Source organism: Aulonocara sp. 'chitande type north' Nkhata Bay, linkage group LG17 (genome assembly GCF_057382095.1).
Source record: "Aulonocara sp. 'chitande type north' Nkhata Bay isolate Kocher_YH1m ecotype deep benthic linkage group LG17, A_spYH_male_GT1.1, whole genome shotgun sequence".
NCBI lineage: Eukaryota > Metazoa > Chordata > Actinopteri > Cichliformes > Cichlidae > Aulonocara > Aulonocara sp. 'chitande type north' Nkhata Bay.
Window position 1 is genome coordinate 3,028,886 of NC_141360.1, and position 17,047 is coordinate 3,045,932.

Consider the following 17,047-nt stretch of genomic DNA (forward strand, 5'->3'; position numbering starts at 1 on the left):
GTGTGAGCTATTTAAAGCTGTAAACACACACACAAGCAGTGTAGGTGACAGGATGGAGGTTACGTGATAGTAAGCAACAAAGCTAAAACCCTCCTTCCAAATCTTTTGTACTTTTCACAAACGTTCAGATTTATTTTGCTGAGAGTACGACTCCTGTGAGGACTGCTGTAAACCACAGCTTGGGCTTGATTCTGCATCTGAACTAGTCATCTAAGATGTCATCTGGATGTTTTTAATACACACACACATTATTTTAACTCTTGTTTTCCTCCTGGCAAGCCTCTGTGAGAGATTCTTTTAATCTCTAAATTAACCATCATGCATGGATCATCATCTCTTCATACTTCATGAAAACAATTTAGACGAGCCTCCACGCTGAGCTCGCTTGAAAGACGGGTCGAGTCCGAATTTTAGTTGATAAATGTTTGATGTTTAGCAGCGTATGCGATGTATGATTCATCTCAATGTAGGCTCTCTCACGCCTTAGGCTAGACTCGGAAAAGGAAAGGAGATGTGCAGTAATTCCCTTATTCTCTGGTCTCATTACACACTGAAGCAACCCATCATTCCTTCTTAGCCTTTACGGTGCATCAGCTCAGTGGAGTGAGTTTTCTTACCTTGCTCTTAGATATGGAATGAGAGTCCTCTTTCAAAGGCAGTGGCAAGAGGTCCTCCTTCCCTCTCTCAAAACCTGTAACCATAAAGAAAGTCCTAAGTTCATCTGGTTCCAGCAGCACCTCCTTATTCTCTATTCCTGTTATTTTAAAACACTATCCAGGTGCACGAACCGTGGGCAGGTATGCTTGATTGCTGTCATATGAATGAATACTGAAGACTTCTCCAAATCTTATAAGGGGCTTCTGATTCCCAAAAAAGAACCAATCTAATAGTAAATACTACCAATGCCTATCAAATCACTTTCATACACATGATATCAAAATGACAAAGTCAGAATTATAGCCATGATGATGTTGTGATACAGAAATTCTGTCACAGACTTGCAGTCAGTCATCAACAATACGTCCAGTTCCAGTTGGCTTCACTCTGTATGGCATTTTCCAAATCTGTCATGTATGTTGTGCTGGTTCTTTCGGAGCATTGTTGGTGCAGCTATCTAACAAATAATATCACTTTCTTAGTGGTTAATATTCTAACAGTGTGTTCAATAAGTCTGTGCTTCAGTTCTGCTGAGTGCAGTTTTAGTGTTTTATGTGTATAATATTAGAGTTTGACAGTACTGACCGCGATTTGCCTAAAATTCCAAAATTTTGGAAATCTGTTTATGTGTAGTTATCCATCGGCTGGTGGATTATGGCATTCAAAAGATGTCACGACAACAGGACAAGCTGCACTCTGGTGGACAAACTATGCAACGTCAACATTGATAACATGGAAGGCTGATTCTCCCATCCTCTTCATTTACCAGCAAATAATAAGTCTATAATATCAGCCCGCTGATAAATGTGTTGGACTCTACTTAGTACAAATTAACAGTTGTTTGTGTCTCACACTGCATGTCTACAGTTTACGGATGATTATAACCTGGCACTCAGCCCTCTCATCCCAGTATGGTCACTACTGGCTCCAAAGAAACAACATGACAGCAGACAAAACGCTAACAGTGAAAATAAGCTAAACAAGCTGTCGTAAAACACTGTGAGTAACACAAATCTCTAAATACACTGATAGAAATAAGTTTGGTTCAACTAATCGCTGGACGAATCAATTTAGAGCCTGTATGTTCAGACAAAGTACTGATATCGAGTGTGTTAATGACGTATCACAATAAGAGGCATTAATCTTTATCCTCTATCCAGAATGTGCTTCTTATTCAAAAACAGACGTTTAAAGTATTTGTTACACTGCTTGTTTTAGAAATCCTAACTAACCAACAAACTTGTCTTAGCTAATAATTATGAGTTGCAGCTCTTTTTGCTCTCTTTTCCAGTTTTGTGACATGGTGACGATTTCAAGTCCAAATGTCTGCCTTCCTAACTGGAATCCCATTACATAATGTCACAGGAGCACACTGTCCTTTGAAGCCACTGGAGGAAAGCCAGAGAAGCTGGATGGCAACAAGCTAGCACCGGTGACAAGAGCTTAATCTGAACTGAGCTCAAATCTGCAATAAATTAGTTGCTGAAAGGAGCTAAAAGGAGGTTCCCCGTTTCAGTCTCAGACAGTGTAGCTTTGAAAAGTGGACACAGAAAAAGTAGTAAGTTGTTGAAAGGAATGTGAGTTCACTACAGAGATAGTGTGTCTTAAACCTACGCAGAAGGAAATTTTCTGTTTTTTATTTCAGCTCTGCTTTAGCATTTCTAATCCTAATTACTGAGCCAGCTTCTAAACAATAAGCCAAACCTCATCAACAGATTCCCCACTAAGATCACTGCAGTGTGTGGCACACGAGGTCTCAAGGTGACAGTGAGCCTGTAAATATTTTATGCTTTCCTATCTTCAGGTCATCAGTATTCAGCTGTGAGAAGGAACAACTGCAGAGCTTCATTTCTAAGTGAGACATTCATCATGTGAACAGAAGTCAGATTCTATTTGAGCATCCATTCCCTTTAATAAAAAAAAAAGTGGGCGCGTGTCTTGCTGCAGCGAAACAGGACTGTATTCTTACTGCATGCCTCATAAGGTTTTTGTCAAACCTACTTTTTATCAGCCAGCTTTATTTGCTCTGAGTCTTCCATTTCCAGTAAAGCTTTTTAGCAGCTGCTTCCATGCTGCTGGTGCTTTTACGTGGACATAGAATACTCATGACAGCAGCAGCAGGCAAACTCCAAACCAGCATGTACCTTGAGATGGAACGTGCAGGAGTGCCTTTGTGTCTTGGGGGTGGGGAAGGGGGGTCTACTTAGAAATGTATGGCTTGGAAGGCTTTTTCTCAAACAATACATTCAGGGTACGGAAAAGGGTACATCCACAGGTCAACAAGCATGCTGCTTGTGTAAGATTAATTCAGAATCAGCAATCACAAGCAAAATTTCCCTGCATAAATCATATCCATTCAACTTGATCTCCAGTTTTCTCCTGCATTAGACATCCAGACTGAGAACCTGCAAACCTGACAGGTTGTACTTGCCTTCTCTCTCAGCCTGCGGACATGAACTGAAAACTAAACTACAAACATAAATCTTTTAGCTTATTTGTTTCGATCGGTGCAGTACCAGCAGAAGATGCGGCTGAGAGGAAAGTGGAAGATGATGAAAGAATGATAAAAGGGATTCAAACAGTGAAGTTTGAATGAGGATGTTAGTCACTCAATTTGCAATCACTGATGAACAGAATCACCGTGGGCCACTGGGATGAAGTGCCTAATTTCAATTTAAGACACCTTAATGTGCCACTTCTCCACTCACACAACTGCGTCACCATGGAGCAGCAGCAAACAGAAAGCAGAGAGGATGATTTCATTGTATTACGGCAGCTTATTTAACGATTGTGACTAAAGACAAATTAAATATTAGAGGGAAATGTGTGAAGTTTACTCCATTTTTACCTGAAAATCAGACTTTCATTTTTGAAACTTGACACTTTGAGTTAAAAAAGCAAAGATCAGCCGGAAAACAGTTGACATGCTTGTTACCATGTCACAAATGTGACAGTGACACTGCTGACAGTCACTGTCTAATGACTAAGGTTAGAGTTCCTCTTCCAGGCAGAGACCTGAGAGACTGCCCATCTGCTAATGAGCTCATGTAAAATCAACACCTTCCAGTGTTTGTGTGTTTCTTCATTAATGTCATATCATGAAGGCACGGAGCGTTGTCTGTGACATGTCCTCTGCTTTTAATCTAGACAATCTCAGAAATAGAAATTCACCCTTGGGGGAAAGGTTTTAGCCTTTTTAAAATAAACTCAGATGAGCTTTATTTTAATATAAGACACTGCAAGAAGAAAAACCTCATGATAGTCAAAACTTTTGCAAGCAGATTGCTTCAAAAGAGCTCATAAACAAAACGACTACAAATGAGAAACATGTAGAATTGATTACAGAAGTGAGATGCAAAGACAATAACATGGGAATCCCTGTTATGTATGTGGCTGGAAATCAGTGACTGTGTGTTTGTGTGTCTGGCTGAGAGTGTTGGAGACTAACACACCACTGCAGACTGAAAGGAGCTCCAAAGATCTCAGTGTGCATCAAACATCATAGACTGAAGAGATAAAGAGACAGAGCGAGTGAGAGAAAAGGGAATTAAACAGCAAAGAGACAGAAAGAGCTGTATCCTGCTAAATCCAAAGCCTTTACACTTTTCTAAAATCCCTCACTGAATGAAATGAGACTGCATCATTAGAAGCACAGTGTACGTCAGACAGCAGACGCATTAGTAAAGGGTGAGCACGACAAAAACACAGTACTTTAACCTCCCTGGTTTTGTAGTTTGCTGCTTAAATGAGGCGTTACGTCAGCATTCTTTGATATCCTCCAACCTATAAAAAGTCACTAGGAATTTGACATAAGCAAACCACTCATTTTCAACTTACATCCATAGAGATACAGGTCTGGCCCTGAAAGGTCCCTTCACTTCTAAGAATCATCTGCAGTGTTGGTATTCAGCACCTCAACTTGGAGCTACACCTCTGTTTAATGCAACCCTGAAGCTGCTTCTCCCACCAGAAGATGTTTTTATTGCAAGCACTTGGATTCCTACAACGTCACATTCATTAAATCAAGTTCATTTAAAGCTCATAAAACCAGATTGATCCAGGGAGTTAATCAATGCAGTCTCTAGGTTTCTTCAAAATCGGCTTACGCGCAGCTTTCTATGATGCTGCTCTATTATTCTGGTAGGAAATATGAACGCTGCCATGGCAACAGGTGAGCTAAGAACAACAAATCGAGAGGGGGGGGAGCCTGTGAGCAGAGTGACTTTTCAATTTCAGGGAAGCAAACTGCCTGAGTGTTTGCTACTGTGGGAAACCTGCCATAGCAACAGCATCTCTATGGTACTGGTGACACATCATAAAAAATTGAAAGACGTCTGGTTCACTGAAAGGGAAAGAAACACCGGCTGGAAAAAGTCATGGATACTGTTTTAGTGTAATTTAGTATGCGTGGACAAATCTGTAGAGTAGCTCAAAGCAGTGCATGAATTCACGTAACTGGCAAGCTGCTCCCTTATTTCCCAAGGGGTCACCACAGCAGATGGATGCACAACTTTGATTTGGCACAGATTTTACTTCCTGACGCAACACTCCCATTTGTCCGAGCTTGGGACTGGGACTAGGAGCACACTAAGGTTGTGACCTCTTGATTTCTTTCCTGATCTTAGACATGTAAGGCAAATGTGTTAACCACTACAAATTTAATTTCAAATGCTCTCTGTTCCTCCACAAAGACGTTTTTGCTGCATGTAGCTGCAATTGCTTTGCGAGGAGAGGTGAGGATGATATGCAGAACCAGCTAGCGTGGATTTGAATCACTCGATGCGTGCATTCATTCAGGTTGTGTTTGATGTTGACAGAAACTGTTTTATTCCCACAGTTACTGGACCACAGATGACATTGTTCAAATGTTTTCTTAGGCCAGGTCATCTTTCCCGTGACAACTGAACTAATCCCTTCATGTTTCGAAAGGAACTCCCGTTTAAACTAAAACAAATCGGCATAACTATGCATAGACACTGTAATGTGCCACTTCCTCTTGATAATCTAAAAAGAGTATCCTATCCACCATACAATGTGCTAGGTCATGCTGACCTGAAGATGAGCAGGGACTATCTAATTATGGACCGCAGGCATCCAGCTTTTTCCACTCTCTTATTAGTTTTGCCAAAGCCAAGTTTCAACCTCTAAATCAATTTCCGCTGCACTCAATCTCTGACTACCGAGGAACTAAGGGCGTGCTCTCTCACTTAGTGATGGGCTGATGAACAATACAACGTTTCAATACAAGGTTAGAGCATTAGGTGCAGCTGAGCCCAGGTTTCTTTTAAATCTCCAGGCCTGGTTGGTGGCCTTCAAACCTGCTTATTATGCAGCCTTAGCTTACCACTGCAAAAGCAGGCACATAAACCTCTGATCCACAGTGCTGTACTTTTATCCTGATGTGAGGAGACAACAGCATATTATCTTTTAAAAAAGGTTGGTATTTCAAACAGGATGTGTATGGATGACAGAGAGGGCATTAGGCTGGTTGTATTACCACAGCTGCTGTTTTTTGTCTTGGTCTATTTATATTTCACCTGAGCTTATGTACACTGGCAGATGCTGGTACTGTTCCCCAGACCGCAGGTAATGACATTTTGGCTTGTCAGCTGATAAAGTGGGAGGAAGGTTTAGGCAGATCCAAATGTGGAACTCAGGATGGTGTCACGACTTCTAGTTTTATTTTTACTTTTTTATTTTATTTATTTTTGGGTTTTTTTTCGAGGCTTCCAAAACAACCAGTGGATATCTGACCCAAGATTTCCTGTTCCACCCACTAGCCATCGTTTACAAATAGAGATACATTAAGGAAGATAAGAAAAGTTGAAGGTTTTCTCTTAGTCACTATTCAGAGAGTTTACCTTCAGTTTCAATGAATCTATCGCCCCTTTTTAAGGTCGTGTTCTTTTCTGCTTCTAGGAAACTTCCAGAGTGTTTTTATGCTTGCCATGCATGCTGGGTTCCTCCCAGTCTGCCTCTTTCATTTTGTTTCAATTAGTGGAAGAGGACACAAAATTACAAGTATTCTCCGGATCTTCGTCCTCGCCTCAGGCACTGTGGACACCTCCACTTATAACTGCTGCTTGGTGACTCTGCCTTCATCAGCACTGATTGCCTTCAGAGTTTTGGGACAGCAGCTAACTATTTGTTTTAGCACCTGTTGTGTCTCACAAACACAAGTGTAAAGACAAAGCAGAGAAGAAAAATCTTCTATTTGACAGATTGAAACAAAGAAAGAATATTCATTAGTAATTTCGCCCTTATCGGTTTTGTTAAACAAAGTGTTTGTCATTGAAGTGGTACGGCTGCTCCTAGTAATGAAAATACAGAGCCCCAACCTCAAAAGGAAGTGAAAAGACTAAAAACACCAAGTCAGCTGGCAAGCATGTATTTCAGTGTACAAGGAATAACACAGAACAAGGAAAAGTGTCTCAGAGGGTCATGTCAACTGGCAACTGGAGGAATGTGGGTGTAAAAAACAAAACAAAAAAAACATGTAGATATATTAAGAGATTGTCAAAAACACAGAAAATGAATGAGTCTACCCGTCTGCACCACATGTCTCCTGCAGCAGAATGTCTAAAATAAAGATGAATGGAGCTAAGGCTGGGAGCTGACTGTGAGAAACAGAGTATGACTCAGACGATGTCTCGTAGCTCCAAATATACACGTAGCTGCAGAAGCTGCTGTTTTAAAGGGGAAAGAAGCAGACGCAGAGCCACCCGAGGAGAGCAAGACCACCACTGTGACCATGGTACTGACATGGCTCAAAGTGCTGAACTGGGAGAGCTGCACACTAAGAAAACAGTAGAGGACTGAGGTCGTTGTGAAAGTCTGAATCACAGTATGATGCTGAAAAGAGTTTGTGCACAGTAGGGCCGGGCTATATCGTACCGTTCACAGTAATACCGGTGTAATTTTGGGCAACGATAGGAAAATGAAATATCGCGATAGAATATGTGCAGTGCCTATGTTTACATACGCACATGGCGGCGACTGAGAAGAGCGAAAGCGGATCGTTGAATGAAACGGATGAACCAGAACTGGTTTGTAAAAATGCTGCAGCTTCAGTGGTGTGGAACTGGTTTAGCTTTCGTCCATCAGATACACAACAAAGCACTATTTTTGGTAGCGCATGCTAGCGGGCTGTCGTTATTACCGTGTTGTTTGGAAAATACAGCACACTTCAAATCAATCCTTTGATTTTTCTGAAAGTCGACAGAGCCCCTTATAATCCCGTGTGCCTTATGTATGAATTCTGGTTGTGTTACTGACCTCGAAACGATTTTATGTACACGGCGCTCGAAAATCTGTCAAATGTTTCAGTACGACTTTGCTAAGCTACGAAGCCGCACCGCTTGATGGATTGTTGGAGCATTACGGCTATCATAGGCGGAGCCTCGCGGAGTGATACGTACTGTGCTTCAACATAATGTTACCGTATTGTGTGTGTAGAACCTCTTTTTAAGTTTTGTGGATATTATACAAGGTTATGCTGAGGATATGTCGGCCAGTTTCCACTGGAAATGCCTTTTGGTTAAACTGTCAGCGAGGAATTTGCATTTGCACTGTTACATTTTTATAGAACTTTAATGCACATAAAAAACAGCTGCTTGTTTCAGTGAAAATACATTGATGGGGTTTTTTGCACTAATAAAGTTGTGGAGTTGTAAAGTATTTTGTCTAGCGTCAATTATATCATCAGTTATATCGTCATCGCAAATTTTCAAATGTATATAGTGATAAATATTTTTGGTCATATCGCCCTGCTCTAGTGCACAGTCAGCCTTTCCTGGATTCATAAAGGTTAAAACGGTTACTTGTGAAAGTGGAACAGAGGACGTTCACTCTCTGAAAGCTCTTGCGCCTGCCAGCTGTCTGCCTCCAGGTTTACATCATTTTCAGCAGGATAAACAAAAGGAAGTGAACACAAAACTGATTTAATCCTAAATGTTCTCTGGGATTAAGTGTACTTTCAAAAATAAGGATTATCACTGCACTCTAATAGAGGTATCACAGGAACCCGCGTAAAGCTAAACCAGTTGAAGGGAAGGCTATCTCCTGACTCTGTAAATGGTTGTGTGTGTGGCTCTGAAAGAGGGGAGAGCAGGAAAAGTCCTCTAAGACAAGCATCATCTCTCAACAATGACCAAGCAAAAAAGAAATGCATACGTAGGATAAAGCCCAGTGCTGCACTCTTCAAAGAGAAACAATGCCTGTTGCGTTGCCTCTAATCTTTTGACAGCTCTGTTGTTGACAGCAACAGTGTCCTCTGCTCTCGTTGCTAGTTGATTCAATGTGCCTCAGAGCTGAGGCAAGTTTAAGTTACAACCAATCAAAGTGAGTGGCATGGTGTTTGATAATGACTTATCTTTCAACTTTGTAATCCCCTGCTTTGAACATGAAGCAGAATGATTTGAGTCTTCATATGTTTCAATTCATGTATTTGCTGAATGTTAAAAATGACTTTTTCACTGAGTCAACTGACACACTTATGCAGTGATTGTCTGGGTGTGAGAATAAAAGCAGTCGACACTATAAATGCCTTTGAGGAAAACCTAAAAGCATCAAATAATGTACCCATTTTAAGAATTCTGGTGTTTTACCCCATCCAAAAGCTTGTCTCTGCCTTCACACGTATCCCTTCGAAACACCTACAAACAAATCCTTCTATGATGCAGTCGACAGAATCGGTTCCTTTCATGAATACATCCCATTGCACAGAATTTAAGGTGGTTCTCGAAACTCTCAGGACCACAGTAAACCAATACCAACAGTACAACTACTGTATTTAGGACACAAGGCCAAAAAGTAGTCAATCATCTGCAAACCTACTAATAAGCCTGCATCACTTCCCAGCGTTGAGCTTTGCGAGACGTTCCACGCCATTGTGCACCCACCTGGCAGCGAGATGGGTGACAGCTCGTTATAGCCCCCGAACGAGGCATTGCGGATGAGTTTGCGTCCGTCCGGGCGTGGAGGTCGAAGCGATGCCGTCCCGCCGCACGTGGAGAAACGGCGACGACTAAGCAGGCCTTCCTCCTTCATCATGGGGCCGGCAGGAGCTCCCCCGACGGGAGGGGAGGAGTGAGGGGTGGGTAAGGAAAACTTAAAGGTGGAAGGTCGAAGGGTATCGGGATACAATCCGATCTTCCCCACACAGCTAGTGTGCAAGCGAATATCCCAACCAGCAACACATACACACACAAACAGAAACACAGAGCGGTTCAGATAGCAGGCATTGGACCGGTGCAGTCGCTGCTTTCCTTTACGCTTCCTTCAGCCGACTGCTTTCTTCCTCCCTCTCTCTCTCTGCCTCCCTCTCTCTCACTCAATCTGTGCCCTGTGAGTGTGTATGAAAGCAGCAGCCTGTAAGTACTTAATAACGAATAAGCTGAGCCCCTCCCACTCCCTCTCCTCGGGATGGGTAGTGGAGCCGCATCTTAGCTTGAAAACAGCCCTTATGTTCCGCATCTCATCTTTCACTTCAGCTCAATCTCTTGCTGCGTCTCTTAGTCATTATTTCAGATTCAAAGGGACACTTCACCGCTTTTCAACCTTACTCTGGATTAGTCACTGGGGTGGCATGTCTCTGACGTCTACCATACTTATTATTGTCAAAATATTTCTCCAGCTGAATTTAGTGTCGTCGTTCAATCCTTTGACATCAGCAGATGACGGTAAATTACAGGAAGAAATATGAGGATAAGGATCCCTTCATGCCCTCACAACAACTAATGAAGACACAGAAACAAATTAAAAGGATTAAAAATAAATGTAGTTAACATGGCAAATAATAGACTTTTATAAGGCACAGATGCCAGATGATAAGCTCAACCTCTTACCAATACTCCTGGCTAACGCAGCAAAGTAGAAAGTCTTGCTGTGGAAGCAGCTGTGGCATCACTGCTGTTAGCCAGCATGACAGCCACTGCGAATGAAAAGGTGGGATTGCCAGATAATAGTTTGATTCATCTACTCTGCCAGCACTGAGGCAGGGTTGGGAAAATATTTAAACTGTTGAGTGTTTATATTTGCCAAATTCTGAGAAGGTCAAAGCTGCATTAAAACATTTAACAGTAATTTAGAAAATTTGGGTATAAACATAGGACTCATATTCAGCTTCAGTCCATTATAAACGTATTACATGATTGCCACGTGGTCAGCAGACATCTTAGTCTGAACGTTAGAAAGTAAGAAATCAATCAGTAGCTGTTGTTTTTTCAGCAAATGTCGATTAGCCAGTTATCAAAGTTTTAATTTTTGATTTTCCTTTTGCACTGAAGCAAGTTTTGTTCACAAATGTATAAGGTCTAGAGTTTGTTCATGACCTTCAGAATAAAAAGTAAAAAAATTATGACCACGTTACTTAATCAAACTCTCCTGAAGCTGCTGCAGAGTCAGTGGCTTCTAGGATGGTTTTTTTCACCATTGCCCTTTTCTGTTTACATTTAATATGATGGGCAAATGTGAATCCAAAAAATATCTTCTTTGTTAATACTGTGATTATTCAGGCTGAATAATCATTATTCAGATGTTCTAATTCACTAACTGACCTAGCTGTGTTCCCCCCCCCGATCCATGGGGGGGCTAACGATTACTAAGTCACTCAGGGTACAACAGTGATGTTTTAATCACTCAGTTCTTGGTTGTTTTGATGGAGACACATGCTGAACCATTCTTTGAATGCTCCGCTATGCTGGTCTTCAAAGATTAGTAAAAGAATATTCAATTCCCTTCTCCATAGCCATCAGAGAAGAGGCAGTGTTAGACTGAAGATGGGAACGGTGATAATTCAGTCCAGCATCGAGCTAATGACTTCAAATTACTCGAAGCATTCACAGCAGTAAGCAGGCAGGGTTAATAAGAGCATATCTGTACAGTCGATGTACACCGTGTTGTCCGGATTTGTTTAGTATGACTGAGTCAGAAAAGCTTCCTCGCTGGCTGCTGCTGCTTTAAATGGCCAAATTAATTTGCAGTGAAATGTCCCTTTTTCATTCCCTATTCTGTCTGACAACACAAATAACTACAGCTTGTAAACCATACCTGCTATGCTATAACGAGTCATCAGATTGCAAATATGTACACACACACACACACACACACACACACACACACACACCAGATGCTCTGAGGACAGAAGGAAGTTTGTTGTCACACCACTGCTCAGACCACCCTTTTATTCCCACATTGCACAGGGAAATAAGAAAGCCTGTCAGCACTGCCGGGTTAAGCTTTAGTGTTCAAAGGCACAGAAGGCTCCGGGCTGCAGCGCGGCCACTGAATGCCGCATTGAAACATGTGCTTCTCCTGGACACAGGTACAGTAAATAGAGCTAAAACCAGGTGCATTGTCTGTGCCTGTAGGTGACACTGACTGTGAAGTGCTTTGTTGGCACACATCTGTGACACACTGAGCACTTTCTATAAATGGTACCTCTGCACCATGAATCTAGCTGACCTCTGGTCTCGTCTGAAATCTGACAGAAGCTGATACATGTGGATTATTTTAGATTTAGTTCTCTTATACACGCAGTGAATGTGTTCAGGATTTTTTAAAGGATAAACTTTTTAGGTTCAAAGCTGAAGGCCAATGAAAGATAAGTGTCATCAGTATGGTTCATATAAACACAGTCACTGATAACTCGTTTATTTATGTAAGAGCGAAGGAACACATTTGGCCTGAGTCTTAGATTTGAAACCCAACACTGAAGAACATTATCAGCTCTTGTTCCTTGCAGTCTTCTGCCACCTTTAATCTCACCCGTCCTATTCATTCTTTCATTCTAGACCTTTGCAAGGAATCTAGAAATCTGCTGGCATCTCGCAAAGCCTTGCCTGCCAGCTGTCCATGGACATTTCAGCCGAGATAACTTGTGAAGTACTTGTGAGTGTAATCCCTTCCAAAACATCTGTCCCCAACGTAGCTAATCAATCTACAGCTGATAAATGTGAGCGCTGCCTGCCTCAACCGTGCTTTAATTAATACAGCTAATTAGATGGTCTGCGTGTATAATTCACATCCTAGACCTCATTAACCTGCTTGCAGAGGAGGAAATGCCCATTTTGGTTACTCCAAAGGCATTCTGAGTCACATGATAGTCTTTTTCTAAATTTAGTCATCATCTGGGTCATTTTCCCAGCTATATCCAGGCTACCCAGGGCGGACTCTTCATACATTCAAAAGAAAAGAACAAAAGCCCCACCTTTAATTAACAAGATGTTTCTGTTTTATAATCACATGACAGCCTGGGCTATTAGCTAACAGAAGCTTTTCAGTAATTTTACACATTTGTTTCTTATAATTTAAGCCTGACACTACACTTCTGTTTCCTTAAATATCTAACGGATTAAATGTGTATTTAAACTTCTTTATGTCTGTGAAGGTTCTCAGTCATCCAGGTCATCGTAGTCAAAGGAGCTTGCAAAGACTTCTTTAAGTTGCTTGAAGACGTTTCACCTCTCATCCGAGAAGCTTCTTCAGTTCTAAGGTCAAATGGTGGAGAGTCCCAGATATAAACCTAGTGGGAGTTTCCCCCCACAGAGGGACAAAAGGACCCCCTGATGATCCTCTAATCGCCTGAGCCAAGGTGTGAAACTGGGTGTGGGTCCCAATCAGCCAGAGTTTCGGGTGTGTTCATTGTGAAACCTGGCCCCACCTTATCATGTGAATTCCTGAGGTCAGATGGCCCAGGATGTGAGTGGGCGTTAAGGCGTCTGGGGAGGGATCTCAAAACTGGATTATACATGGCAGACAGTTGGTGTCGTAAACCACCGCCTCTGTTCAAAGATGGTCGCTCACAGTGGACATAGATGCTTCTTTCACTCCTCTTTCAAACCATCTGTCCTCTCTGTCCAAAATGTGAACATTGGCATCCTCGAAAGAGTGACCTTTATCCTTAAGATGCAGATGGACCGCTGAGTCTTGTCCTGTGGAGGTGGCTCTTCTGTGTTGTGCCATGTGCTTGTGAAGTGGCTGTTTGGTCTCTCCAATGTAGAGGTCTGAGCATTCCTCGCTGCACTGTACAGCATACACCACATTGTTAAGTCTGTGTTTTGGCATTTTGTCTTCTAAACTTCTTTACACTGACAAAGAGGAGTTTCACTGGTAAGGCCTACTCACACTTTTGCACTGAGGTGACAGCTGCTTTTGAGTTAGTGCTATACAAGTGACACTGAATTGAATGAAGATCAAAGTGTTCATGACACTGTACGTGGCCCACAACGTAAAATCGGTATGATGTCCTTGTTCTGTTTCGTCATCAGGAGAACTGAACATAAACCGTCTTGAAAGCCACTGAATGCTGCTTTAAATTTGGAGATAAGGATCCAGTGCAACCAATACAACCATGTATGTGACATTTACTTAAAAAAAAACAGAAAAGATATTCTTGTCACGCTCTGGGATGTTTTTGATGATTACTTGGCACGTTATGATAGGCCATCATTGAGGCACAACTTTACATTTGATCAATACTGTTTCTATTAGCTGCACATGAACTTAAGCTGAAGATGGTGAATATTCTGCATTGTGATGATAGCAATAGCACACCACTGTTAGCATGTCAGCTCGAGATGTTCCTATGGCTAAATACGGCCTCAAAGAGCCACTAAGACTCTTAGTCTTATTTGTCCAGAGCAAAGTTGCTATTACATTAAGTTGATCTGACCACTGTTGATGCTTTACATGGTGTCACGGTTCAAAACAAAGCAAAGTTCATTAACTCTCCTGTTATTCTTCACTATGTTTGCAATAAATACAGCTGTTTGTTGAGTTATTGAAAAAATAAAAGTCAGAAGTTATTATCATGTTTTGTAGTCAATCACAAAAGTGAACAAAAACCTATTGATAGAATAGTAAGACTCAAACACCTTCAAGAGTCACACGCAGTAAAACGTCTATAGTCTTAGACCCTGTAAGCCTGAGATTAGCTGTGGAGCACGGAGGCTTTTTAAATCATTCTTCTGCTGTACTCCTCCTTCCTACAGTAAATCAAACAACATGCATATCTCTTGTTTCAGTCCACATTCATACTCTGATGAGTAAAAGTGGTTTTATGTTGGTGTGAGCTCCCTTCTGTCCTCGTGAGAGCAACCTTACATGGAGTATATAAGCACAAAAGCACACAAGACAGCACAAATCACTAAACAGGCTAGCGCTGGAAGTCAGGTGAGTGGCTTCAAACTACGTTACTCTTCTGCCTTCACTGTCTCCAATTCCACCAAGCACTACTTCAACTGCTGTGACAGCTTGTACTACTTAATACTATACCTTGGACTCCTTAAGGTTAAGTCTTAAAAGAAAATGTTCCAACGTTAAGTACTGCCGGCAGTTTAAGATCCCAAATCATGCTTTACACCCAAGTCATGTCAGTCCAGACAAGCCTTCAGCCGTCCGAGCAGAGCTCAGGCTGCAAGCAGACATATTCTCCATCATGTCTTCGTGTCCTCCAGCTCTCTACAGACAAACCTTGGTCAAACTCGCTCAGTGCTCTTGCCTTTCAGGGTCAGGCACTCATTGGATGAGAGCGTAGGTGGAAGAAGGGACACTGGATTGGCAGTGGCTGTTAACCCTGTCTGACGCCATAATCCCTGCGGCTGAGCTTAAATCCGCACCGACTCCACCTGCTCTGGCACTGTAGCTTAACTTCCTGCCTTTCCTCTTTTTTCCTTCTTCTACAATTCCTCTTCATTTCTTTATCAAATCTTTATCAAATTCTCTCACCATCTTATCCTCTTCATTATCCGCCCCCTCGTATGATTCACACATGCATCTCTTTCAAACTTTCCCAGTAGCAGTCTGGCAAGAGGAGCAAGTGAAAGTGGCTGTGTGAAGTTTCCTTTAGTGATGAGTTTATTTCTTTAGGGAACACACCGAGTTTGTGCGCCTGTTTTTATGCTCTGTCTCTCACTAATTAAACTAAATAATCCAAACAGCACACAGAGTCATGAAAGCAATCTGAACTAAACACAAAATTAAAACTTGCAGGTATAGTTGGATTTTTTGTCCATCTTTCTTCGATCAACAAGATTGTTGAGGTGACCCTGAATCCTCCCTTAGTTATGCTGCAATAGGTGGAGGCTGCTGAGGGATTCCCATGATGCATTGAGTGTTTCTTCTTCAGTCACCTTTCTCACTCACTATGTGTTAAGAGACCTCTGCACTGAATCACACTTGTTATTAACCTCTGTCTCTCTTCCACAGCATGTCTTTATCCTGTGTTCCTTCTCTCACCCCAACCAATCACAGCAGATGGCCCCGCCCCTCCCTGAGCCTGGTTCTGCTGGAGGTTTCTTCCTGTTAAAAGGGAGTTTTTCCTTCCCACTGTCGCCAAAGTGCTTGCTCATAGGGGCTCATATGATTGTTGGGTTTTTCTCTATTTGTAGTGTTGTAGGGTCTACATCACAATATAAAGTGTCTTAAGGCGACTGTTGTTGTGATTTGGTGCTGTGTAAATAAAATTGAACTGAACTGACTTGAAAGATTATTACAATCTATAAAGTCAAAAATCATCCTTTGAAAATTCAAAATTTTAGAATTCATATTTAGAGAGCACACATGATAGTTTATGGGAAAATCCCACTTTCAAAGTGAGCTGAAACTATCCAATCAGTGATAGGAAATACATACTCTAGGTGGTAAATCAAACATCTAGTCACTTTTTCTGCAGATGCTGCAGTAATCTGGTTACCTCCAACCGTTCTAGCAGTAATTAGATTTCCAAAAAGTCAATTTTGCAGTCAAATTGGATTCCCTTTGTGTAGAAATGTAAATACACTACATGCTCACGCATATATTTGGATCAATTCATGCATCTACAACTAAATGTGGGGATAGCAGTTTAAGCACTGATCTCCCCAGCCACCTGCTCCAACACCTCCATGGGGACACCATTATGTTCCCAGATATAATCCCTCCAGTGTGTCCAGCATCTGTCCCAGGCAGGACAGAAATGCAGAACTGCGTGATCAATTACAATACAATACACTTAATTAACTTCAATGATGAAAGGTTGACAAAAGCAATGAGGAGGAGGATCAGAAGACAGCAAAGAAGATGTAGAAGAAGATTATTGACTAGGTTGTAGCATCTAAGCAACGTATGAGGACCAATTTAATCTAGACATTCTCTGCTTTCAGATAATGTGGATATGCATGGACTGCTTTCAGTGCTGCATATCTACAGTTTTAGTAAGGAAATCAACTTCAGTGTCAAACTGACCCAATTGTTTTCAGGATCTTCACCAGTGATGAAAATCAAGCCTCAAGCTCCATACCAGAGATCTGAAAGTGGTGCATCACATCAGGAGATCAAGCACATAAGCTTTCGACAACAGAGGGGACTTCAACTAAAAACTAGAAGCCACACTGAAACGCTGAAACTTCCA

General features: G+C 41.7%; 2 protein-coding genes across 9 annotated transcripts in view; one reads left to right on the forward strand and one right to left on the reverse strand.

Moving 5' to 3' along the window:
* Positions 1-17,047, forward strand: part of LOC147309449 (serine/threonine-protein kinase pim-2-like) — a 581,324-nt gene that overhangs the window by 301,383 nt on the left and 262,894 nt on the right. The window lies entirely within an intron of this gene.
* Positions 1-17,047, reverse strand: part of osbpl8 (oxysterol binding protein-like 8) — a 97,781-nt gene that overhangs the window by 15,441 nt on the left and 65,293 nt on the right. For 5 of the 8 annotated variants that reach the window (XM_086269987.1, XM_086269984.1, XM_086269982.1 and 2 more), the window contains one exon: positions 618-691. In XM_086269987.1, the coding sequence (XP_086126113.1) occupies positions 618-691 (74 nt within the window). Of the gene's footprint in view, positions 1-617; positions 692-9,557; positions 13,165-14,931; positions 15,794-17,047 lie in introns of those variants that run through there. The other 3 variants (XM_086269985.1, XM_086269988.1, XM_086269986.1) reach the window with 3 other exon arrangements.